Source organism: Andrena cerasifolii, chromosome 8 (assembly GCF_050908995.1).
Source record: "Andrena cerasifolii isolate SP2316 chromosome 8, iyAndCera1_principal, whole genome shotgun sequence".
Taxonomy (NCBI): domain Eukaryota; kingdom Metazoa; phylum Arthropoda; class Insecta; order Hymenoptera; family Andrenidae; genus Andrena; species Andrena cerasifolii.
The window spans coordinates 11,735,826-11,761,568 of NC_135125.1; the positions used below are offsets into that span (position 1 = coordinate 11,735,826).

General features: G+C 49.5%; 1 protein-coding gene across 3 annotated transcripts in view; it reads right to left on the reverse strand.

Annotated features, from left to right (window-relative positions):
- The window catches only part of LOC143372139 (phosrestin-2), a 152,605-nt gene that overhangs the window by 59,491 nt on the left and 67,371 nt on the right, over positions 1-25,743 (reverse strand). For 2 of the 3 annotated variants that reach the window (XM_076818076.1, XM_076818077.1), the window contains one exon: positions 4,255-4,365. The exons of the other annotated variant lie outside the window; for it this stretch is intronic. In XM_076818076.1, coding sequence (XP_076674191.1) covers positions 4,255-4,257 — 3 coding nt within the window. In that variant the 5' untranslated portion in view covers positions 4,258-4,365. The remainder of the gene's footprint in view (positions 1-4,254; positions 4,366-25,743) is intronic. 3 annotated transcript variants of the gene reach the window in all.

The window sequence follows — 25,743 nt, forward strand, 5'->3', positions numbered from 1 at the left end:
CAAGTAGCAACGTTGCCATTCGACCGTGGAGTGTTAACTGCCAGACGGTTTACGAGGCGATTCGAGGCTCTTATCCGTTAAGTGCGAACACGATGACACGAGGAGGACGCGCAGGGTACAAAGCAGCCCCGAGGGGTTCGCGATGCAGGGCGTTAATTTTAAAAACGCCCTAAAACCAACGACATCGGATCCCCCGCGCAGACAGAAAACGAAAAATCCTCGAGTCGAGCACCGTAAAAGCACCCCTTGCTCTTGTTCGTGCACGCTCCGACGTCTACGTCTCTTTGGAAGCACGACGTTTGCCCCTCGCTGGCGCGCGAAAAAAACGTTTTTACCGTTTTCCCCGTTTATTTAACAACCGACGCGGGCCCCGGCGTCCGCGAGAAATGAGACGTTGCGAGCGATGGCATTTTTTATCCTGCTTTCCGCGAGTTTATCGGAAATTTCCATGCGACCGTCGCGTAAACGCGTTAAGCTCGTGAGTAATCGTTCCTCTGTCGCTGGCAAGACGAGAAAGGGAGCGAAGATAATGGCAGCGCGACCGAACGACTTCCGTCCAGCCGATCACGCAGCGCCGAGCGTTTTGCATAAGTTGCGATACCTAGCGAGGCTCGAGGAAATCAATCATTTCCCTGCGGACGGAACGATACCGATGAACGGCGTTTTGCGACAGGCGGCGATCGGCAGCGTTCGCCGGGGACGTGAAAAACGAGCTTTCAGCCGATTGCTCCGTTACTTCGCCCACGATAAACGTGAGAAAATGAATTCGATGACAACGCGTCGGCAACAAGTCCCATTAACGGAATAAGCAACTGCGACGTTCTGCGTGGACAATTAACGTCACTCAGCCTAGTCCCCGTTACGCCGGAAGTCGGGCACGAGGCGAGCGAGGTAATGCTCCATCTGGTTCCTCCCTAAAAAAGGTCAACCACCCTCCGGTACCTACCATCGACTCACGAAACAAGTCGGTGCTTCGTGATTTCCAGTCACCTTCGATTTAACGATCCTTTGGCATTCATTTACGTAATCGTCTCTATCGGCGAAGGTCGCAGGTCACCCTGCATTAATTCGGGAAAACTAACGACTCTACGGAGAATCCTGAACGCGACAGTTATTGCCAGTTTATTCTTGCGATATGGCGGAGGCTTTTTCGAGAGGAGGCAATAAACGAGCGGCCAAAGGGGCGGTTTAGCCTCTTCTTATTTTCTCTTATACCTACTCTTATCCTTTGTCGTCGCGTGCGAGTCGGTGTCGATCAGCGGAAGCTTCTCTAAATCCGAGCTAAATATGCGACTGCGTAACACACTGAGGGACAGATTAATCCTAATTGAAGCGTGTCGCGGATCGTCCCGCGGGTGTTTTGAATGTATCACGGCGTGCGGTTTCCAAACGGAAACCAGCCGATCTAGTCGAAGAGCCGGCGATCACAGGCGGGAAACCCGATAGCCTGATTTCCGGAAACCGACTCTGCGGACCACACCTTACGGGAATCGTCAGAACGTGACTAGTATGGGAACCGAGTTTGGTCAGTCATGATATTCATGGCCTGAGACCACCTCGGGGCCAACACGGCGACCCGATACCCTGCCAGTTATTTGATCCGAGGACGGGTGATTTGAATATTTCGGAAAAAGAGATTCATGTATATTTTATTCTCGTTTGCCGAAGACGAGCTGGCCCGCTTCGCGTCTGTACCCACTGGTCGCGCGCGTGGCTGGACCACGCGGGATCCAGCTTCAAAAGGATCATCGGCGGGTCTTGCTTCTGAAATCTGGCGCTGTCTCGTCGCTGGGGAGCCGAACGAAGTCCTCGGGAAACCCTCTGGCTGCGAAGAGCATGGCCAGCGTGGAATCAGGCTACGACTCTCAAATATTCTGAATACACGAGCGTTCCACCTCAAGTCTCCCAAGCTATGGACTCTCAAAGGACTCTCAGGTGATCAGCTAAATAATAATGTTCCTCAAGCGTGCGAGACTCGGCGCTTAGAGACGCAGAGGCGTGGTGGAGCGGTGGACGAAAAGCTGCTGCACCCTGGCAAATTGCGAGCGGAAGGACCACCGCTAATCTCCACGTAAAATCGAGAAACCGCGAACTCGTGTTGCGCGGCGATCGGAGGACCCGCGTGCTCCGCTTCTTTGCCTCCACATATGTTGCAAGCGTATTATGCGCATTATACACCTAGCGCGCGTGCACGCGCGTGCACTCCGCACGCCACAGGATCTCGTGATCTCGGTTGCCGGGCCAGCTGCCGGCTGGCCCGACGCCCCTGCCGCTTTCGGCGTCATCGGCGAACAGTGCGAGCCAGCGAGGGCCAGTGATTTCCTCGGCCGGGAGAAAGATGGAAGGGCAAGAGCGGCACCGACAGAAAGGAGAAACAAGAGCGACGGACTTCCGATACACATGACGGGCGAACCGCAACGCGATTCTGAAAGCAACTGTTTTTCAATCTCACGCGATCGCGAGCACGTTGCTCTGCCTTTCAAAGGGTTCCCTGAACTCGGGTCAGTGGAGCCTTGTCGCGAACAATTTGCAGATTGGTTCATTTATGGCCACTGAAAGGCCCGTACCTTTTGCTTCCCTTCGTCTGAAACCAACGGTGGAACAACGTCCTCCCCGGGCATTGAAAGCAGAAGGCAGACTATTACGTTTGTACGTGTGCGACGATTGAGTTCGCTTCCTTTACTAACATAGATGCAAATCGGCGCCAAGAACCGGGGAAACTATCGGTTGCCATGCGACGCGAGGAAATGATACAAGGATTCAAAGCGACGCGTTGATTTGCCAGTGATTCCCAGATTGCACCTTTTCCACAAAAGATGTGCAATTTGGCACGGTGATCGTTCGCGTCCTCTCCTAAAAGCGTCACGCGATTCCCAGTTGCAAATTGTCCCTGGACCTCGCCTCCCTTTCTTCCCTCCTGGACAGCAAATAGTTTCACACTCGGCGAACATTCGGCGACTCGGATTTCACGGTCACGAAGGAACGGGATGCTCCCGAGGGCATCGGTGGCCGATGAAAGGCTGTTATGATAGGCTACGGGTTCTTGTTAGTTTTCTGCGGACTATATCTGTCGTCTGGAACGATCGACCACACGCTAGCTCCATTGTTACGACCTGCGAAATGATCGGCAACTGCTGGGCTCGGCAAATGACGATGCGCTATCCTGTGCCAATAATGAGTCGATTATTGGTTAGGCAACGGCGACACGCGATGCCCGGGACGAAAATGTAAGCGCCAGCGAGGCGATTGCTTCGGAACGATTGGATGTGCTCAGCAATTGTGAAAGCCTCGATCTTGAATAGTTCGAATAAAGGAGCTTCTAGTTTGAACAGGGGACGCGGGCGATGCGTTTCTACGCGGCGACGGTAATTGAAATTCATACGGTGAAGCTCTTCGCGCTCAAAGCGGTCCAATATTGGCTGCCTCGCCTCCTTCAAAGACGGTGAAGCGGGGCTGATTGTTTGCAGCCGCGATTTTAATGCCGTCGAAGCCTCAGACGCGGAATTACGATTCAAAGCGTCGCGCTTTCGGCGACAGGCAATTCGGCTTTTTCGCGGCTGGCTGTTTTGTATTCCGACGTCGCGGGGCACTCGTGATTGGCGCGAGCTTCCCGTCAGTGACGAGGCTTTGCTACTTTCTAAGATATTATCCTTGTTCCCATACTTCCTCGACAGAGCGTCAAGCGCAGTTTCCCGGGAAAATCTGTATTATTGCTTTCGCAGGCGTCGAACGATGGGTAGGTATCGTTACTCCGACACCTTGGGAGATAATTCTGTGACGAGCAGTGCGATGTGACGGCTGCTTCGGAGAAACAAATTACACACGGAGGACAACTATTACGAGATTATCTCGAGAATTTCACCGCGATCGTCGTTCACCTTGAGCAACATTTCCCTCCCTCTGTGTTTCATTTCGCTGTTATCTTATCCTTGAAGAAATTATACCAAGAACGCGGAACAAGTTCGATTGTACCCAGGACTACACAGGGGTGAAGCCCTTCGTTCGATTATGCGAATGCTAGTCACCTCTGTGATGCATAACTGACTGCTCCCAACTGTCATTCTCAGCGGATTACCTAAACAACTTCGTTCCGTGCTTCTTCAAGAATCGTGTCCCCGATTCGTTGCGTTTATTCCAAAAATACACCGGCAATTCCGCTCGAAGGTTAGCCTTACGGAGCTTTCGCCTAATAGCCAGAGCAATCGACGCAATCTAAGTAGAATCGAGCGACGATATCATCAGAAAACGACTCACCATTGTGACGGCGATTCTCCAGATGTGGATCACTTGGCCAGGCAATTCCTCGACGTCGTTAGCCTCCCGATCATCCGTGACATTCCGTGAAATCGTCTAGCCGTTCTCCATCTGCAAAAAGAAAGGACATCTGCGTGAGATCGAGGGAAAAAAAGCGGGAGTCTATCCCTCCACTCAGACTCTATCTCTCCACCTATAATAATGTCCCGAGCGTGGTTGAAGGTTCCACGAGCAAAAGGTAATCAAGGGGGAGCGAAATTAGGCCAGCCACCGTGCTAACGAGACACGCGAAAACTCGAGCGAACGACGAGCAACTTGGAGACGAGATGCTCGACATTTTTTCAAGGCCGCGTTCTCTTTCGTGCTTCAGCTAACGTAGACGAACGAAGATTCCAATATCCGCCGGGGCAATCTTCGGGCATCCGATTCGACGAGCATCAAATCGAATTAGTATTCGAATATCGAGACAATCTCGGGTCTAGACTATGCATAGAAAGCGCAGCAGGGCCTGGTGCAGGGTGCAGGGTTCCCGTCGTATTTGTACGGGTGTCCAGTTCAATATCGGCCAGTCACGCGAAATCAAACCACCGTAACTACGAAAGCACACGGTACCGCACCAGGCCACCTGCCTCAGTAATGACAACGATAATGCACGGCCTGAAATCTTATTAATTTTAATGTTACATTCGAATGAATCGTCCCGTGGCGGGTGCGCAGGCACTGCAGGCTTGTCTCGCGAGACACTGCCCGGTAGGTAGATTTCCGTTCTCCTTATTTGGATTTCATCGTCACTCTTTCACTGGCTATTTATTTGCAAACGCGTGTTCCTGTACGTGCGTATCACTATTTCTACTTGGGGCAACCCGTTCGTGGTCATACCTTCTTATAATCACAAATTCGTCACGCGAGGTTCACTGTACCTCAGCGTCATATTTATGTTAGGTTCCATTTTCGTGTTTTTGAATCTTTTAACTTTTGAGTGATAATTGTGCATTCGTAATGCTGTGATAGTCTTTCTCTAGAAATGTAAATTTTGAATTGATGAAATCTGTAGTTGAAAAAATAGTTGTGGAAAAAAGCGATTTCTTTTCTGTTAAAATTCATCAAATTTTTAAATTTTAATATTAAGGTTTAAAAATTGACAGAAATATTGGCAAAGGAAAAAATTAGCACGGGGTGCGATACACGCTGTGTGACCATCCACGGTTAATTTGTCAAGCTCGTAACACTGTTCTTCCATGTAGCTATCTGTGTTTCCTATAGCTCAGTTTTGCAGGCTGTTTCTCACCTTCCCTGCCCTGCCCCATTCCCTGCCCCGTTATTAGTATTAATTTTCCCATTTCCTGCCTCCCCTTCGTTGTTCCCCACTGATTCCTTGCTTCCTCTAGCATCCCTCTGTCAGTCCTCAAGCTCGGTGCATCAGCGGCCGCGCTAATGACGGCCAGCCGCGGTGCAATCGGCGCGATCGGCGCAATTACAATTTTGTGCAGCGATCGCGGGCCTCTCTGGCTTGGCTACCCGATCGAAATGATAGGGCGATCAGTGGCTGTGGTTAAGGGTTGGATCGCGCGATATCTCCGTCCAGGGATCAACGCCGGTATTAATTTTTCACGGAGATAACGGCGAATTGGTGGCTCCGACGCGATTGCTTCGTTTCTTCGTTTCTACGGTTTCCTCCCCTGTTGCTCGCTTAACGAAACGCTCCAGACAATCTCGCGATCGTCAAGGAGCAATTTGGAGATACACTCGGACGTTAATGCGGCTCGGGAGCTCGCGGTAGATTTAATCTCGCCGAGAGAAATCCAATTGCCCTCCAAATGAAACTACAGATGCTCCTCTCGCGGCCTCCAAAACGACTCGGTGCGCTGAGCAAAATGCAGGGAGATCACGCGACACGTCGCAACTACCGCAACGTGCCATTAATAGGCGCTGATAAAAATAACGGACGCGCGGAAAGAATTCTGTCGCGGTGAAACGGAGAACGTGAACGACCAAGATGATTGTCAAGGATACAGGGAGAAGATACGCGAGGAGGATCTCTGGGCGAATGGTATGAGTAATTGGCCTGTTCGTAACGATCATGAAGTATCGGTAGTGACGTTAATGATGCGAGTACATTATCCGCTGGACAGAACGGCGGCGGCGGCGGGAGCGTAGCAATTTCTGTTGAATTGATAGTCAAGAAGAGCATGATTTTTATTACCCGACGGTAACTGCGAAACGATCGTAATCAGTCGTTCAATGGATCCGGGGATACGTTCGGCTGGGATCCGATCGAGGGATCGAACCGAAATGACGGGGCAATCAGGCCGCGAGCCAACGAGGGTGAAACAGCTATCGGAAACCCGTGCTGCCCTCGCGAATGCCATTAATTTTATAGGGGGCGATCGCCCGTTCGAAATTGACAAAACTTCATTGCAAGCGTTACGGTATAGTGGCCAGCAACGGTTCCGTAATTGGATTCGCGATCGAGCCATAAACGCGCCAGTTACGGCAATAATTACGACCTAATTTGACGGAAGACACCGTGGATCCAGATCCCGCGTGCACGCTCGTCCGCCGACACCCGAGGCAGTTTCGCCGAAGACTCCGAGCACGGGGCCTGGCACTTCGATCCCCAAATGCGAGGACCGTTCGCGAACGATTAATCTCGGATAAGGTGGATTTTAGTGTATCGATAAGCGTTCGATAAGCACTCACTTGGCAGGAATTCCAGGGAAGCGCGATGAGCGCGACTTTGAGGAAGTATCCGGGGAAGGTGACACAGGAAGACGTTTTTAGTGGTCAGCAACAAATTTCGGACGATTAAAGAGTCGTAAAGCGAGCTCGGTCGAGTTAAACACGGATATCCTCTTAAAGGAGTCCTTTAGTCCTCCATGGATCTAAATAGAGCCATGATTAGGCGAGATTAAGGCGAGGAGGGCCCGGTGCGAGCGAATACCCGTCCCCTGTTAAGATAAGACCACCGCCTTATACTAATCGTGTCCCTTCCTCCCGAAGATAGAGCGTTTTAGCCTCGGACCTCGTGCTCGTTGGACCCTCGTTAAAACAAAACAGTGAGGAATAAGAGGAAGGACGACCGTTCCAAGTGCGAAAAGGCCGATTTACACGGCACTCTTTCGGGCCTTCTTTCACGGCAATTATCCGTGAATCGATAAAGGATTTTCGGCCACGAACCAACAGCCGGCTGGACAGAGCGATCGAAATTTCACGATCCACGTATCCGCCTCGTGGAAAGGCGCGTCTCGCTTATTACAGATACCTGTGTACTCCGCTGTCTTAAAACTCGTCGAGCTCGTAACTCCGTTTCATCTACTGACTTACGGAGACTCGCTCTTATCTTCTTATTCGTCGATTTACGACCCCGTCCACACGAATTACCAGCGTGCCGTCCCAAGTCCCCGGGTTTCTACTGAAAACGAGCCAGTCGTCAGTTACCCGATTTTCTGATTCCGAAAGGCTACTTCGCCGCTCCTGTGCAACAGGATCTCGCGATATAGCCTACGGCGATAAGCCGCGCGTAAATATTTGATTCGTCGAGCCATGTCCTCTGGATCAAGAGCCACTTGAAAAGCTCGCTTAGACTGTCCCCTGAATCCTCGCAATCACCACGGGAAAGCACTCTCAAACTCCGCGGTAACTCCTTGGAATGTTGCGTTTCCTTAACCGAAGGCGTCGCATTGTCTTTTTAACGAGAAGATCCCCGAGAGATCTACCGTAGCTCCGCGCGCATGAGCTCGAGGAGCCGAGGGAAATAATTTGCCCGAAACCCGCGCACCACTCGATGTGGGCAAGAGGCAATCGTAGGAGGCCAAAGAGAATAATATTACAGCGGGACGGGGCCGATAAGTAAGCCCGTCGCTCGTCGAGGGAAGGACAGATAAAAGGACGAGGAACGGACAAAGCGCGATTACCATTTGTCATGCCCGTAAACGATGCGATGGACAAGCCGTTATAAAGTATAAACGCTGAGCGCGGAGATTACGAGAGTCTGTCGCGGTGATAATGCGTTTCGCGCGACACGCGCGCCAAACGGCCGGGGAAGTGTCCGCGAAGATAGTCCCGAAGTACGGAAACTTATTATCAGATTCCTACGTTCGGCGTTGTTTCTGTATCCCTGACAGGGGACACGTATAGTTCTCTTTCTCGACGATTGCCAGCTAAGTAAGTGGGAGTTTCGTACGGAGTTCTAAGCAAGCTTGCAGGGAAAAGTTCAGTCACTCCGGCGACGCGTTTCCCTTCGTTTCTTCCAGGATCGAAAGCTCGGAGGGAAGTTGTTCCTCTGGAAACGCCAGCGGATACCGATGGTGGATGGAGACGTTTAATTTGTGAACAGGCCCTCCTATCGGCCCGTTAACTCGCCTTATAAATTAGCTACAAGACCACGCGGTCAGATAAAGTAGTATACGCGTGCTTTCCACCTCGGAGCGCCGTTTCTTCGGCCAGGTAAATGTACACGAAATTAAGATATCCGCCGGCGAGGTCGCTAGACTAAATCGTTCCCATTTATATAAGAGGTTGCTCTCGGAGGGCTCGGCGACGATTTATGTCACCGCCTTCCAGCGCCTTACAAATTTCCTCCAGCTCGTGTGCCTTCGGATTTCGTCACTCCGGACGCACAAAAACATCGGGACACTCTATAAATTACATGGTGATTTACGGAGACCGTATTAAATACGAATTAGTCATTCGGACTTGAAAACACGTGTCGGAACTCCAGCAGGACGCGGGCTATCTGAGATCTAAGCTATGCTACTCGCTCTAGATCTTGGATTTTGCTACGCCCGCGCTGTGTTCGAGCCCAGTTATGCTACGTTCATGTTAAGTGTTCGTTATGGCAAGTCGCAAGTAAACTCGCGATAAGCCCGGCGATTACAGAGATTTCACTTATAAATAATTCGAAATTGCCATAAATTCTGGTTACGCTAGTCTAGCCCGAGGCCACACAAGATGTAGGTTTCGCAAAGTCTATGCCATGCTAGATTCCAGTTATGTCGAGCCTACGCCTTGCTAGATCCCAGCTATGCCGAGTCTAAAGTTACAAAAAATCAGACAGACCGATTGCATGGACATCTGAAAGCGGCAGCTAGCGGGTGTTTGGTAACTGGGGGCACGCGCGTGACGAGAAACGATGGAAACAAGAATACCGGCTCGCGCCTGAAACGCTGAGGAGGTCAGAATGCAGAGCGGATTCGTCGACTCGCGACCCGTCGATGCATCAGCGTTCAGCCGCGATTCTGTCGCATTACGTAAGTAAACGGACCGCGGGAGAACGCGTCTTCTCGCCTCGGACCAGCCGGTAATCGAATCTAACTGCCCCGTCTCTTTCTCTCATCTACCGTTATTACGTGTCACCGAGTCGAGCCGCGCGTATCGCTGACAACGTAATCACTGCGATTTACCTTCGCCCGCTTTACTGATTTTCATCGAAGCCTCGTCGATTCGCGCCGATCGCTTCGAGGACGAGAGGAAATTCCATACGCTCGCGCCGAGTGGGTACTTAGCGCAAGTAATTACGGCGACACGGTCGAACGTACCTTGCGCCAACCTTTCATCCACCTGGTCGATTCATGGAAAGGCTCCGCTGATAGAATTCTCGGACAGCAGTTTCGTTTGTGGAAGCTAACCGACCGCGCTTGCGCTGCCTAGATCGGGGACCACAGAGGAGCGATCGTTCCAGCCTGCGCCCGAAAGCTTCCCGACGATCCAGATTCGCCGATCGACCGCGACAGCAATACCCCATTTAGCCGCTCCATCGTTGCTAATAAACCTCGATCCTATCAACCTGACGCGCTGGCTACCGACCCGCCGTGGATCGTGTTCGCCTCTGCATCCGTAAAATGCTGTCGAGGACAATCCGTCACTCGGTCGACTCCGTCCGTTCGGGCTTCTTTCCATGGAGAACAAGCGGGACAACTCCGCGCCGGGATACCGTAAAGTTTCGTCTTTATTACCAGGCGAGGGCAAGGGCCAGGGCGGATGCTCGGTGGGTTGGGGAGTGAGGTGGACAAGGAAGCGAGAGAGAGTGGGGGATGATTGATGCTGGCTGGTTATCGGGGACACGGACCGAAGAAGATAGCCGATCCACGGGTCTCATTACCGCGACACGAGATGCTCATATTATCGTCATTTTTATTAAACACCGCTCGTACGTTTTCGCTGGGCCACGGCGATAAAACCCCTCGCTGGAAAACGTTCGATGAAATATTAGTCGTGTTCGATCCCCGCTGGTCGCAGCATTTACCACCGGAGAAGGCTGGCTGTTGCGAAATCGAAGGCAACGCTCGGCGATTATCCTCCGCCGAGGCGCGAGTCTCGGGTATTCGACGGAACCGATATACTTTTACGATGTTTCGTGGAACCGCCCGGCAGCCGGTGGAGCGTTTGGGAATAAAAGGGAAGGCGAGAGATTCGCGGAGAGTTCCGAGCGGCCAACTGGCGAAACGAAATTGTCGAAATAATCGTAATCAGGGATAAAACCGGGCGACCGCTAATGGACGTTTAGGTGTATGCTAAGCTGGCTCTCGAATGGAAAAGCTGCGCGGATGGCCACGCTCGCTTGCCCCGTAATAATTGACTCGGCAATGCGTATAAACCGCAACATGGCCGACGGACGGATAATTAAGTAACAATTAGGCTCGAGGTGGAGGAGCCCGGAGCCCAGGAAAGAAGATAAAACCGTGAACGAGTGGCATATGGCGGGCTTTTATGCCGCGCGGTGTTCGTGCTGCGCGCAAACCTGCGGGGCCGAAAAGCCTCCGCTCGAAATTGACGATTCATTCGGGATGCTTGACTTCTGTCATGCCGACCACTCGACCCTCTCCTTCCATCCGGCTCTGTCTCTCTCCCTTTCTCTGTTTTCTGTCATCGCTGTCAGGCCACCGAGTCTCCCCCATATTTTTTTCATTATTCGTTGCTCGCGTGGCCGTTCGGCCGCGAAAACACGGCACCACAGCCCGTAACCGCAACTTCCTCGATCCTGCTGCCTTTCCATCGGTCTAATGCCTCTCATTGGTGTTCCAACGATGCGTGATCGCCGTGCACTAACGACGCTAAAAGTTAAAAGGATTCATCGACGGCTCTTGGAGGAACGGTGATGATCGGTATCGGAGGAGGGCTGGGATCGCTGCTTGGAAATGCGCGCGCTATAATTGCCGGAGGGATCATTATGAAGTCTCCAATTTCCACGGGTCGAGAGCGGTGCAGGAGCGCGGCACACAGTGGACCGGATTTCAAATTTGGCGCCTTCTTTAGGTCTTTATTTTAAGATATAGGAAAAAATTATTCCTTTCTAATGATGTATAATTTAATATTTTTTACATTTAGTTATTTATTTTTCAATTTTTTTAACTTATTTGTGATAGTAAAAAAAATAATTCTGTTTATTTGGTACCTCGAATAATAAATGAATGCAGCAAAATATCGTTTTGTTTAAATTAAAGACCAATTTTTTACGCTAAACATCATTTTCTATTAGTAATTAATGTAATTGATATTAAAAGAAAATTAAACCACTAAATCCTGAAGCTGCAGAGCTGATACTGAAATAAAATCAAGAAACTCAACTATCAGCCTGTTACTTACAACACGAAATGGTAAGATTAGTCAAATTGCTTTTTATGTTTAATAGTACCTATTGAGAGTTTTGGTTGCATTCAGTTATTATTCGACTTCTGCTTATAACTTGGAAGCGAAAAGTTTCCCGAACATTCCATTTAAACTACTGAAAAGGGCATTAAATAAGGTACCAAATAAACAGAATTAATTTTTTTCTATCACAAATAAGTTAAAATAATTGAAAAATAAATAAATAAATAAATGTAAAAAATATTAAGTTATACATCATTAGCGAGGAATAATTTTTTCCTATTCTTTCGCGCAAATTTTATTCCGATATCTTATAAAAAAGACCCAAAATGCGCGAAATTTTAAATCCGGCCCACTGTGCGGCAGTATCGTGCGAAGCGTTCGATTGAAATTTCGCAGATTCACTTTCGGACGAGGTTTTCCGATAATTCAATATAATAGGAACGCCGGCGGGCGGGCAGGCGCGCGCATGGTAATTGGTGTTAACGAACACGCTCTGTCATTCACGACAGCGAAAATGACTGCGGCCGAGTGGAGTGTTTCCGGCTCACCGGCCAACTTCCGCGGCAGAACAATGAGAGCGCTTAACGCACCGGCGAAAGTCGTTAGTCAGTGTTATATTCCGCGCTCGGTATGCGCGGCGTGCCGGTCAAATGCGTTAATCTAATTTTCTGGGCGTTGATTAACGCAGCTCGATGAACATGGCCGACCCTGGACACGCGGATGAACGATCCGGCAAATGAAAACGCAGGCTTTCCATTTTCGAACGGCGTGCACGTTGACTCCGACGCCTTTTCCATTAGCGTTTCGTTTCCCTCCGTCGTACCATTCTGAAGGTAAACGGTACGGGGGCCCAATTGAAGCGCGTTAATCAGGATTTTCTGGGAAACGATCGATCGACAAACGGTAACGAGAAAGTTCTCGCCTGCCGCCACCGTTACCCTACCATCTGCTGTGACGCTCGCTAGGTTTCCCGAATCATCCTGGCGGCGTGGAATTTATAAGGTGCGAGTAGCCATTCACCGGCTTCGTTTACACACTCGTCGAGCGCCACGGGGGTGCCGGATTCCTTTTAGGCTTTTACATCCTCCTTACGGCCATCCACAGAGCGGATCGTGAACAAATTGGCGCTACCGAAAAGCCTTCTTTCCTGCGGACAGCGTGGCGCGCGATCAAAAAAGTCGCCGGCGAGTCCTCGTGGTGACGGAATCCAGGCTTAAGGTGTGCGCACACATATCCGTTCCATGTCGGTTCCGTATCCGTTCCGTGTCCGTGCGGTGTCCTTAATTTCACTGACAACTGTGTAGGAGGCCTGCTCCGGCTCGGTCAGTCCCAATTTAGCCGTTTCTGCAAGCCTGCTGTACAGTTCTTTCAGTCGGTAGGTGACAAAAGTATTCGTACACCCGTCAAAACAGAATAACATTTTTAAAATTGGTCCAACCGACGTGATTTTTTTTTTTGAAGATAGAAGTACTAGGTTCCTAAGTAGGTGGCGTATTTCGTCGTTTTGAAAAAAATCGCAATTGGTCGGAATAGTGAAGAAAATAACGACGGTCGTTTTTCCACTTTTTTCTGTATTCTAATGAAAATTTAAAAATCCTTTAAGCAGGTAGGTTTAAGTAAGTTTTACTCCAATGCTGGTATATAGTAAAACATCTGGTTTCCTGTAAATGGATGTTGTCCTCGACATCAGCAATCCACTGCTAATTATTAATGTAAAAGTACATTTTAATTTATACGAAACGCACATCCAGCTCCCTAAAACCCAGCACTCATGCATCGGAGCATACCCTATACCTTACCGCGCAAAATTCAAATACAAAATCCTTTTCATTACAATCATTAATAACGATCAGAATTATATCACGTTTGGTATAATTTTCATTGCGAAAACTCCAGCAATCCATTGGTGGTATTTGTATGGAGATCTAATATTAATTATAGAAATTCCCATTTTCATTACTGAGTGGCCTATTGCCGTCCTTGTCTTTATGACTCTAGGGTCTAGGACCCCCGAAGCGCGTGGTGCGAGAGCTTCGACCCGAGAACCTTTCGCGGTCAGAGAAAAGGTCGTCCCTTTCAGCTTTCCGTGATTTCAGGACTCCGTCAGTCCAAATGCCCAAATATCGTTGGCAACCAAATTTTAGTTTCACTGAACGGATAGGGGTTCTGTACTGACATCTGCTGACAGCCCTGATATGGACAAGTGTGCGCTGCTCCATTGTAAATCACGCAAACGATATTTTTTAACACTGATCCTCACGGCCCGGAACTGACGGGTACGGATAGACCGTCGAATTTCACGGAGCTGACAAGTGTGCTGCTCCATTCCAAAACAAGCAACCGATACCTTTTACGACCACGTAACTGACACGGAACGGATATGTGTGCGCAGGCCTTTAGAGAGATCGTGAAAGGAGCCGCGGGCGGTAGGCTGAACGTAGATGGAGGAGGGAAAAAAAAAACAATGTCCCCGAAAATTGGACGAAATTAGTGAAAATCCTCGTGGTTATATAGAAGCTGTCCGGGGTCAGGATCCAATTATACGTGGCTCCATTCACGTGGATCTTTCGTGGCTGCCCTCTGGCCAGGTCCTCTCTCGAAATCTCTTTTTAATGGACGTGGGTCGACCTGCTCCTCGATTCTACGTCCCCCCCCCCCCTCGCCGTGGCCGGGAACACTGCGTCACATCCGGCACGATTTACGAGGAAATTAAAAAATGTTACACGCCCGACGCGACACTTAACATCGATTCGTCTGCTTCGACGCGGAGCAGAGCGATAAGGGGGTGCGCCGATCTCGTGCGGTCGAGTCGACGTTCGAGCAGAGTTTCGCACGGAGATCGCGAGCATTACCACCGGCAGAGTTTCAGAATGTATGGCTCACTGGAAGGTAGGAAAAACGAGGGAGTCCATTAGCGGTTGGTTATCGAGGAGAATACATATGTCGAGTGGAAAAGTCTCGGCGGTGAAACGGCGCGTTTAAAAAACGATTTGCGGTCCCGTGGGCCTGTGATTTTCGTCGATAAATTAACGGGGGCCGCTGTCGGGCTCGCCGGTGATTACCGCGGATTTCAGTGCGCTCGGCACTTTACCAATTTTCTCGATTACCGGCATGAAAAGCCTCTTAAGCGACCGCCCATCGGACTAACCGGATGGTTCGGACCTCGTCCCGGGACCCCTGCCGAATTATCCAGGCCGATCGGCCTCGATTTTCCTCACCTCGCCCGGTGATGTCTCGGGAACAACAGTAATTTCGGTGACGAAACACCTACAAGCACGTTTACGACCAAGTCTCACCGAGCCATCGATCGTCTCCAGCAGGTGTAGCTCGCTTGACAGAGGGACGAGGAAGGAATGCCATAATGGCCTCCCTATTACCACGATTACCTTCCCTTCTTTGGAGGCTAGAGATTGGAACAATGTACGAGACCTTACGTAAACGATGTTCACGGTTACACAGGCTTTGAGCTTGCTCTAAGAACGAGGAAGGAAATGGCAGCGCGTGGATAAGAGACTGCAAGAGAAAGCGGCACGACAAATCCCTGAAGATCGAATTAACCGTGCGCAATTACGAGTAACAAATCCGTGGCGGGCGTTAATGAGCGTCACCGGAAACGCGCGTACACGGGGAGGAGGGGTGGGAAGGGTGGAGAGAGAACGGCACCTCCTGCTCCTCCTGCCGCCGGTTCACGCAGCTTCCGGTTCGCTTGGGGGCTCACCACGAAGGGGACAGAATGCACCGGTGGTGTACCGCGATAAAATCGTCTAATTGTTTCGCTAAGCGTATGTGAATGTCCAACACGCGCGCGCTCGCTCACGCAGCGTCGTTTCGTGCGGCACGTACAACGTATTTTTCTCGTACTTCTTTTCCATTTTTTCTACCACCCCCTACCCCCTGTCGTCCCCTCCAGCGTCGCAACAAAGGAGTCGCGCAGCGCTGTCACGCGCTGAGCAATCGCGCGACCAACGCGAAAATGCAAATCCGCGAGGGAGCGAGCGAGAAATCGCCGGTTTCCGCGGCGAAGGAACGCCGCGGATCGAATTAGTTCGCTCCGTGGACCGTAGTATGTATGTATCGCAATTACCGCAACTATGTAACGCCAGATAAGCTACTTTTCACGGTAACGCAGTGCCACCGCTTACAAAACGCGAGCACCCTTAATGAAGATAATTCCGCGAATATATTTCCCATTACGTTCCATACGACTGTGTATAGGTGTGCGTATGTACGTATAGATTGCGTGCGATATCAGATCGGAACAGCTGCTTGGTGTGTGGTGCGCTGCGTGATGCGTCTGTACGTATATGCGAACTCAGAAGTAAAACGTTTCCCGAGGCGGTTCGACGTTGATCGCGGCGATGAGCGAAACGCTTCTTTTGCAAATCGCCGGATAGCTACGAGGCAGAGGATCGCCGGGTTAATTACGCTAAATCGGACGTCGTTAATCAAGAGGCGTTGCGGCTGCTCCTGTTCGAGGAAAATAATAACGATATGTAATGGGAACAGCCAGCGCGGTGTGAAGTTCGGGGTAATAATCGGAATCGCACGGGGAAACTTCACTCGCGGCAGCGATACACCGCGTGATTTCCAAGGGGGATAGATCGGGGAGAGGATGGCGAAGGAGGGAAGACCATGGGCGAGAGGCAGAAGGGCTACGAACGTAATTAGAAGTTGTACCTCCTTCGTGGCCACGATAAGCCACGGTCATTATTTCCGTGTTTAGATAGTCGAGCGGACGGACGTTGCTCGTGGGATCAGTGCGCCAGTCCAGGGGACGCGAAGCACACCCACCGTCGTGTTCCAAGCTGGCTTCGTTAAAAAACACCACTGTTGAACACCGATTCCTTAAGTCGCGACGGTCATAACAGTTGGGAGAGACCTTCGAGGCTGACGGATCATTTCTGTGCGTCGAGGAACGCGTGCTTTCATAGCATTCTAGGGAATCGGTGGCCTCGCGACTGATAGGGTAATTCCGGGTGAGATTGGCTTTGCGGGTGAGATGGCTCGATTACATTTATGTTCCAGAACATTGCGATTTTCAGTTGTTTTTAGTGGTAGACTGCGCGTCGCTCACACGCCGCATTAATCGTGCTTTCTGTTTGCTTTCAACTGTGAAATCAGGTAAGTTATTTGTAATGTAAAAATTGACTATTCTCGAAGATTTTCTACGTGTTCTTTAAATGATTATTTACTGACATTTTGCGAAAAAGTAATGACTTCTTTTTAATGCAGTGCGTTAATATAATGTTCAGGGGTTATATTTACGTTCTTATGATGAGATATTGTCGTAGCATTATTGAAAAAACAAGCGACTCAGCGCTTCTCGACTCTCGGGTTAATTGGCCCATCATAAAATCATGCATGATAGCTACTTAGTAAATGTTTTTGTAGAATAAGCCAACGGAGTACAAACGAAGATATAAACAGCTTAGGAAGTTGTGGACAAACGAGGCTTTGTTGAAGGCCGTAGAAACAGTCCAAAGTGGCAAAATGGGTGGGTTGATGACCGGATTTGCTGTATGAGCTGTGAAAAATGGTTTCACGAAGAATGCTAAAAATTTGTGAACTTATGCAATAAGTGTGAAAAATTTCTGTGCAAGAAAAAGAAATAATTTTTTGTCTTATTAACCTCATAACATGTATTTTTCATATGGGTCATCTCACCCGAACAATCCGGATGAGATGGCCTTTCGCATAGACTGCAATTTTATTTTATTTTTTTTAAATGTATGATTATTTTTTTAATTCAATTTTATATTATTTATTTAAATGTATTTCCCCTTGCAAATATATTTTTGTCCTTTATAAAACTACTAAATTCACGGTGTACTGATTGTTTAAAAAAAAGTGGGCCATCTCTCCCCTACCACTTACCCTACCACTTTCGATGATCTCCATGATTTTCTATTTCGAATCGAGATGCTTCGTTTTATTGCGTCCAGACGGGATGCTGCTCGGTCGTCTTGTTCCCATGCGAGATATAGAGGCGGCGTGGGTTATTATAAAAATTAAACGACGTTCATGCGATTGATTATGAAAATTACATATCATCGGGGATCCATGATGCGCAGATATCCTGCGGAACGTTGCTCGACGACAACGATATAAGAAGGAGAGGACGAAGAGGAAGGAGGAGAGACACGGGGAGGATCGCTCGTAATTGTGAGCGACTCCACAGGGACAGGGAGGAGATACCGGCCGGTGGTGTGCGATCGTCCAGCTCCGAGGCCTTAATAAGTCGTTTTCGAGAGATAATCCGCGGCGGGTGTGTCATTTCATTTGATTTCTTGTAATTTCGCCTCGGTCGCGCGGCGGAATGGCGCGTAGATGAACACCCTCTCGTCCCCGTGCATCGTGGGCGTCTATCAAGCACGCATTCGCACGATCGGTCTCTATTTCTATCGTTTCTTCTCCTCGGCCAGAGTTTCTCAAAGAGGAGTCTAGCGGTGTCGCGAGCGTATCTGACGCACGTGTACAGAGATCCGCGGTAATCGAGGTATATCTCGACAATGCCATCGAACGAGGAAAAGAAGTTTCTAGGTGTGATCTGGATGGAAGGGAGTCGTAGACCTCGCAGCATCCACGTGGCGACAGAAGGTTTGAGAGACGCTGCTCTAGGAGGCTGGTTTTTCCTCTTCGTTCGCCCAGGGCCACGAGATTACACTCATTCAGAGATTTTGGCCGGTCCTTTCAGTCGCCCGTCTTTTTTTCCTTCTTCGCTCAATGGACCGTGGTTTCTCGGCTGGATTTCCGTCCTTCTCCAGCGACTCGCCGATCAGGGCACAGCTCGTGCCCCCGGGGAGCCTTTCATTCACTCGAAAACCAGCGAAGAAACGCGCCCAGGTCCAGCCACGGTCACGAGCGAGTTAGGGGCCCGGCTAACGGGCTAGAATAGGAGCAGAACAGGGACAGAAGAGGAGCCTAGCCGTGGCCACCGTTGCACCCACGAAATTAGTTCGTCGTGTACCTGTTTCGCCGTCCAGACGGTCGGTGTCCCTTGCGTGGGACGATTCCAGGACTTTACCTGGCGCCAAGTGATTTCATCCCGGATTGGGTTAGTCGAGGGAATCACACGGCCCCGGACCCTTAATTGACGCGATGCAACAACCGAACAGAACGGGCTATCGAGTTCCAGGGTGTAGTACGAGAAGATCGGTATTCGGTCTTTATCGATCGTAAACGGCGCGCGACAAGGGAATCGATTAAGTTGCCTTGGATCCAGCGGACCGAGACTCCATCCCCGATACCATCGAGGACGCGCCGAGCCGGGGGAACAATTGCCCTGCTCCGCGTTTCTAATTACTCGCTCATAAAACCGGCAAATTATTATCCACGCGTCCGTAGTCCGTACACATCGAAGGGAAACATCCATTACCAGGGTCCATCCGTAATAACATGTCGTCCGGGGAGGATGGATCGTGGTCAGTCGGATAAAGCAACGGCTTTCGGGTTCGGTTCGCGGAGCAGAATAAGAAGAGAAGATCGTGGCGAGGGAGAGCGATACGAGGAGGAGGGCTCCGAGGGAGAGATAAAGCAGCAGAGCTTTCCGAGCGCATTGCTGCATGGCTGGGGATAGAGGAGAGGCGCGAGGGGGAGGAGGATTCAAATTAAATGCCGTTGAAACAAAAAATGATGGTGTAATGACAGCATCGGGGGCCCTCACCGGTGGCTCCGGGTATCTTTGAGCACACGGGGACGGAGAAGAAGGGAGACCGTGTGATTACCCATCGACCAATAGCCGTGCTCAGAGCGGCCATCATGGTCCAAGGAAGACGTGCAATCACGCGGTTCTCCAGCATCTTGCTCGCGAGCACCGGGATGGTTTCGTCTCCTGCAGGCACGCGTGAACCTCTTTCGACCTTCCTCGGCCAACGATGGATCGCTGTTCGAACCAGAATCTCTATTCGACCAGATCAGACGCGGGTTAGAATCCCGATGCCGTGCGCTACATACGAAGGGAAAGATACCGCCGCGTTTCGAAGAGTAACCGTGCTTTTGGTGAGGTGTAACGCGGTTGCGCAAAAGTAAAACTAGATAATGGCCGCTTTCACGTACCGTAGCCTCGCACGGTGCTTCGTCGAACGTATGTAATTTAACAAGTACGCCTTATCCGACAGTAATCATTGATGAGCAGTGAGCCCTGTAACGTTAATTATTTTCACGGTTCTCAACCAGTCTTTTAGAGCCTCTAACAGGCAACGGTATTCACTGGAAAACCCATTCAACGTTCCGCGGTAATTAGCTCTGCTTGCGGCATACGTGTTGAAAACAATCCTAAACTGCCCGCGCTAAACGATAAAAACGAACGAGGGAGCACCCGCATCTCGCTCGGACTCCTCTCAACAGATTTATCAAATAATGGATATGATTGCTGGAATAATTAATTAATACTCCTCGCCCTCCTGTATGAATCGTGGATTTACATATCTATGTACCTAACGCGGGTTAAACGGATTCGATGAAAACGCGACAGCGTCTCAATCGGGAGCAATTAAGTCTAATGAATTCCAAAGGTACAGGCATGAAACTCTTGTATTTGCATGGAACATCGGCGCAAGTGCGATGCACGCCGGCCAAGAGCCGGCAATTTATGAGCGCGCATTTTTCTCTTAACGATAACACTTAAGGCAGTGTGTAATTGCATCCTGTGCGCTTAAGGCCTGTCCACACGCGCAGGACCGGCCTGTATCGCCTCTGTATCTCACGGATCGGGCTCGGAACCGCGAGGACGACGCGTGTTTGCGCGTGCAACTATGCAAGGCAGCGCGGAGCCGGCTGGGCTCTTTTTCCCCCTATCTTCGAATCACCGCCGACGATTTCACTCGGCGCTCGTGTGAAACGCGGATAATGACGAGCAACGTCGAAGCCGGCAGGATAGCCGGCGCTTAATAACTCGTTAATTATCGTTTTAGGAAATCCGCGTGCGCGCGCGGGCGGGCACACCACGGAGCTCTCTAGCCGCGAGCACACAACGCGCCGAGCCGTCCAATTACTTTACGTAACTCCCGCGCGTTCATTTCTCCGCTCTGGTCGCGGTAATTGGTTTAATTGCGTTTCGCAAACGAGAAAAAAGGAAACCGCCGGAGATTAGAAAGAGCTGGCGGAACAGCCGAGGAAAGAAGGGGCTCCCTTATTGTGAGGTGTCTGAAGACACGCTTCCATCCTGGGGGACCAGGGAAAAAGTTTAACGCGGATGCCAGCCTATTCCGCCTAACAGACATCCATTTCCTTGGCAGGGACGAGGGACCACCGCGTCGATATCGATGCTGAAAATAAACGATTGCGTGCTTTGCTTCCGGCGAGGGGTCCGCGACGCATCGCTGAAAATTCCTTCGCCTCGCGATTCCCCGCGAAACCAGCGAACGTTCTGTCCAACGAACCTCCCTCCCGAACCCAATTGATTTCTACCGCGAAATGAAAAACCTCGCCTCCCTCTCGGGTAAAGATTTTCTTGTGGAAGGATGCTCGCGTTCCCGCGAGCAGAGAACGCCGGCGAAACGACCGAGAATATGCCGACCCCACAGTCGGCAATTAACAGCGCCGCGTTTGATCGCGATTCGTCGACCTCCTTCCTCCCGGTATCACGCGATTCCTACCTGTGCCCGTAAAAAACTTTGTTGTATTTCAGTATTTTTTCTCCTTTCGGTGGACGGCGAGACGCATTCGTGGCTTCCTGCGAGATGCTATCGCGGCGAGCTTTAAGTTATCATTAAGCCAGTCCTTGGAGGAATTTTCTGTCCTCGTGAACGCGACGCCGGTATAATCGTCCCGATCGTAGCTCCGCGTCCAAGTACACGTCCACCGGCAACTTAATTGCTTCTGGGAACGATCGCAGGCACATTTTACCGTTCAACGAGACATTCCCATTGTTACGGTTGACGCAAAGGCGGAGAGGCAATCGATACTTCCATCGGGTAGAATTGCGCGCGTACTCCCCGCAGGCCTGCTGCTTTGAATCGATCCTCGGACGGATATCGCGGCGATGCAACATTGACGGGCAACGTTTCGACGAGTGCGCCGCTACTTTCGATCACGCTGGAAAGTTTCAGCAATCGTAATTGCCCGAGGAGTCGTTTTTTTCCAGGGGAGAGGGAAGGGGCTCGTATGAAATTTCGCTGTAATTGGCAACGATTCTCGGTATAGAAATCCTTTGGCCTGGTTAAACTGAAAACACGACAATCCGCGCGCGTAACGGGTACGCTCGCGGTTGCATTGTTTTTTTTTTTTTTCATAACTCATCCACCATCCATATTCATGGGGCCCCGGCCCGGTGCCGCGGCGCTGGTAGGCAGAAGGAGCGAGAAAATGAAACAACGAATTAGCAACAGCGCAGAATGGGTATGAATATGCCGCGGCCCCGCGATAAGATCGCGTGTATTTAGCAACAAAATCGCGGCAATGCGAAATGTTTTTCACGAGCGCCGTAGCACATCATGAAGTATAGTTACTTCCTGACATCACGCTAATTCGCCGGCATCACGGTGATTTATATTATATGAAATTGTGCGGCGAGGCTGTTGCGCCGCGATTCAATTCGCTATCGCGCGTCCAGCAAACCATGAACGCACGAACGTTCGATAACGACGTCGGGGCCGCCGCGAATCTAAAGAAGACCACGGGAAAATTGCGATTTGCAAGTGTCGTTAAAGGAACGATTCCCAATTGCCTCGACTTCCCCTCGAAGCCGTGGATGTCGCGAGACGAGCGCATAGTCGACGGACCCATATTTATTAGAACTTTTTGTTCCTCCTCGCGGCTTCTATTAGCTAGTTTGTACCCATAGTTCTGAGACAAATCGTCGTGGCTTCTCTTCCCGCCCGCTCGACGTAAGGCGAGGAGGGCCAGGAGGACCAGCGAGGACCAGACGGGCGAGAAGCAAGGAGGTAACGGAAGTTGGACGACGTTTCGCCCGCTCGACGGACAATGCCGCGACGAAGGAAGTAATTCGCCGAGGACTTAGCCTGTGGCGGTGCTCAGACTCGGCCTGTTCTCGCTCCGGCGTGCTACGCGCGTAGGAGCATTGTCTTGACAACTTAGCGGTTATTTTACACGCTGTTAGCTCGGTAAGCTAGCCACGAGTTTACCGCTGTTTCTATGCTAATGAGCCACTCCGAGGCGGACGAGGCTGGAACGCGCGCGGCCACGGCGAAGACGGAGAGGGCTAAAAGTCGCGCGAGAGCGCAACGCTCTTAGCTCTTCCCTAGCCTCGAACAGCTCGAGTTAATACGGAAACTCCCGGGCCAAAGTTCGGCCGAAAGGAATCGCCGGGAAATGTAGGTGTGTAAATTGGTCTCGCGAGCCGAGCCTGCCCTGTTTTCCCGTCGTCTGACTCCAGTTCCCTTTAAACACGGAAAATCCCATCATCGACCGTACTTGCTAGCCAGCCGATCGCGACTTTGTAGTTCCGTGGAGTCCAGAAACTTCCACGAAATTGTTGTCCACGACCGAGTTTTGCTCGGGGTTCTCTTCAGATAAATTTCCACGATCGCGATCATTTATACACGGTCTCAAGATTTCTGGGTAATCGGAAGCGTCGTGAATTATATCACGAATATGTAGGTGCTCTTGCTTCCTCGAGCAGGGATACTTTGAGTAACGGCGAAAAGTTTATTGCTCGTTCTTGGTCTGTTATCTCTTTTCGTTGACACGTCTTGAACTTCCACTTAAGGGGGAACAACACCTTGAAGCTCAGAAAAAGTGCAATTTTTTTTAATTTTTTGTTAGATATCCATACTTAGTAGGAAAGTCATTGATGTGGGGTTTAAATGTGCACGTAGTGGACAGTATTGTACAATTTTTGTGCGATAAAATATACAGTTTTAATCAAGTTAATGAGGTCGTCGTAGAGCGCGACGCGTCGAACACGATCTGATGGTTCCCCATTTTATTCACGTCGCGTTCATCTCAGAAAAAAGGAGAGCATTTTTTTAATCTATATTAATATAGTTACAGTTAAGGGTACGGAAATTTAATTACAATAATTTTTGCAGAAATGGCGGAGCTTAAAGGGAAAAGTTCTAAAATTTCGAGTCAGTTTAAGGAAAAAATCAATATTCTTTGGGGTGGAAAATGTAGTAAAAATAATTTATTTTTGATTTCCGTACGATTAACTGTAACTATATTAATATATTTAATATAGATTTAAAAAAATGCTTTCCTTTTTTTCTCAGATGAACGCGACGTGAATAAAGGGGGAAACCATCAAATCGTGTTCGACGCGTCGCACTCTAACGGTGACCTCTATAACTTGATTAAAACTGTACATTTTGTCACACAAAAATTCTAAAATACTGTCCGCTACATGCACATTTAAACCCCATATCAATGACTTTCCTACGAAGTATGGATATCTAACTAAAAAATTTAAAAAAAATGCACTTTTTCCGGTCTTCAAGGTGTTGTTCCCCCTTAATTATAGTACGCGAGATTTCGTTGGCGTAAAGCTTCCTCCCAGCTCGACGCAGCCCACGGGACCCAGGGGCTGCTTATAGATCACGAGCACGCGCGCGTTCTGCCCAAGTACGCGTTTTGTCACGAGTTACGACGGATAAGTACGAGCAAGTTTCTATATTAGTTTAGTGGCTGGAGATTGCCTGGCTCGCCCTTACGAGTACCTCCTCGCATACCTATAAGCTTCCTGCATTCCCCTTAGGTACAAAGGCAACTTTAATTGACACAATAATATATGCGTGGGGCATTTGCATCTGCACCCAGCTCCCCAACTTGTAACCGTACACCCTCTTTCCATTTAATTCCTGTTTTTACGCCAACCCCTGACGCGCACGGAACAACTTTTTCCCCTGCTCAGAAAACACTCGATCCCCGAGTAGATTCCATATTCCTCCTAATTAGAAGAGATGATTTCGGCGCACTGGTTCGGTCAATTAAGTACTTCAATAAAAGCTATTGTGCAATTTTGAGAATTATCAAATTCCAACGTTTCGGTCAGTGGTTGTGACCATTTTCAAGGAAAGTTAGATAACGGAAGAATACTGCGTATGCTTTTATACAATGATCGCGTTTCTCCACTAGTAACGGATGATAAATCTAAATAATACGCGCTAGGATAATCGCAGAGACCATCTCCCCAGGGTAACCGTTACGTTTCAACGTATCTTTAACAAGAGGTAAGTTAGCTGGTCGAAATTCGAGGTCAGAAAGTAAGATGGCACGATCTATTCGTCCCTTTATCAATCCTATTTTGTGTTGCATGGGATGAGCAGAAAAGAAGTTGATATATCTGCCCGACCAACTCGGCTTATGATACCAATTGCTAATAAATTTATTGTTTGATCTGATAACTACTGTGTCGAGAAAGTTTAAACAAGAATCTTTTTCGATCTCAAACGTGAATTGGAGTCTAGTCTGGAAACTGTTAAAAGTATCTAGCAATGTTTGCAAATCTTCTAATTTAATGCAGGTAATGATATCATCTACGTATCTTTTATAAAAATTAAGTTGAAATGGTACCTTTGAGAGAGAAACCGTCTCTAACCTTTCCATTACTATATTGACAATGACAGGGGAAATTGGAGACCCCATGGCCGTTCCAAAAACTTGTTTATAGAAAATCCCATTGAACGAAAAGATATTAGCTTCCAACACAAACTTGACTGCATGGAGAAAATCATCTCGATCGATTTTGTTATATTGTTCGATTTCAATCCAACGGTGATGTAATACCTGTATGACTAGATCAATGGGAACATTATTAAAAATCCATATTCCTTGTCAATCCCCAGCTAACTCTGACTGCTCTCGCAGCCGAGAGGAGGTTTCCACTTGCGAGACACTCGTCATAGTCGCGCGGAAAACAGGCACTCGCTCGATTAGCCCCGTGAAAATGATCGATTACGCTTTCTGCTACCGCGTCCTCCGATCTTTCGAGAGACGCGATCG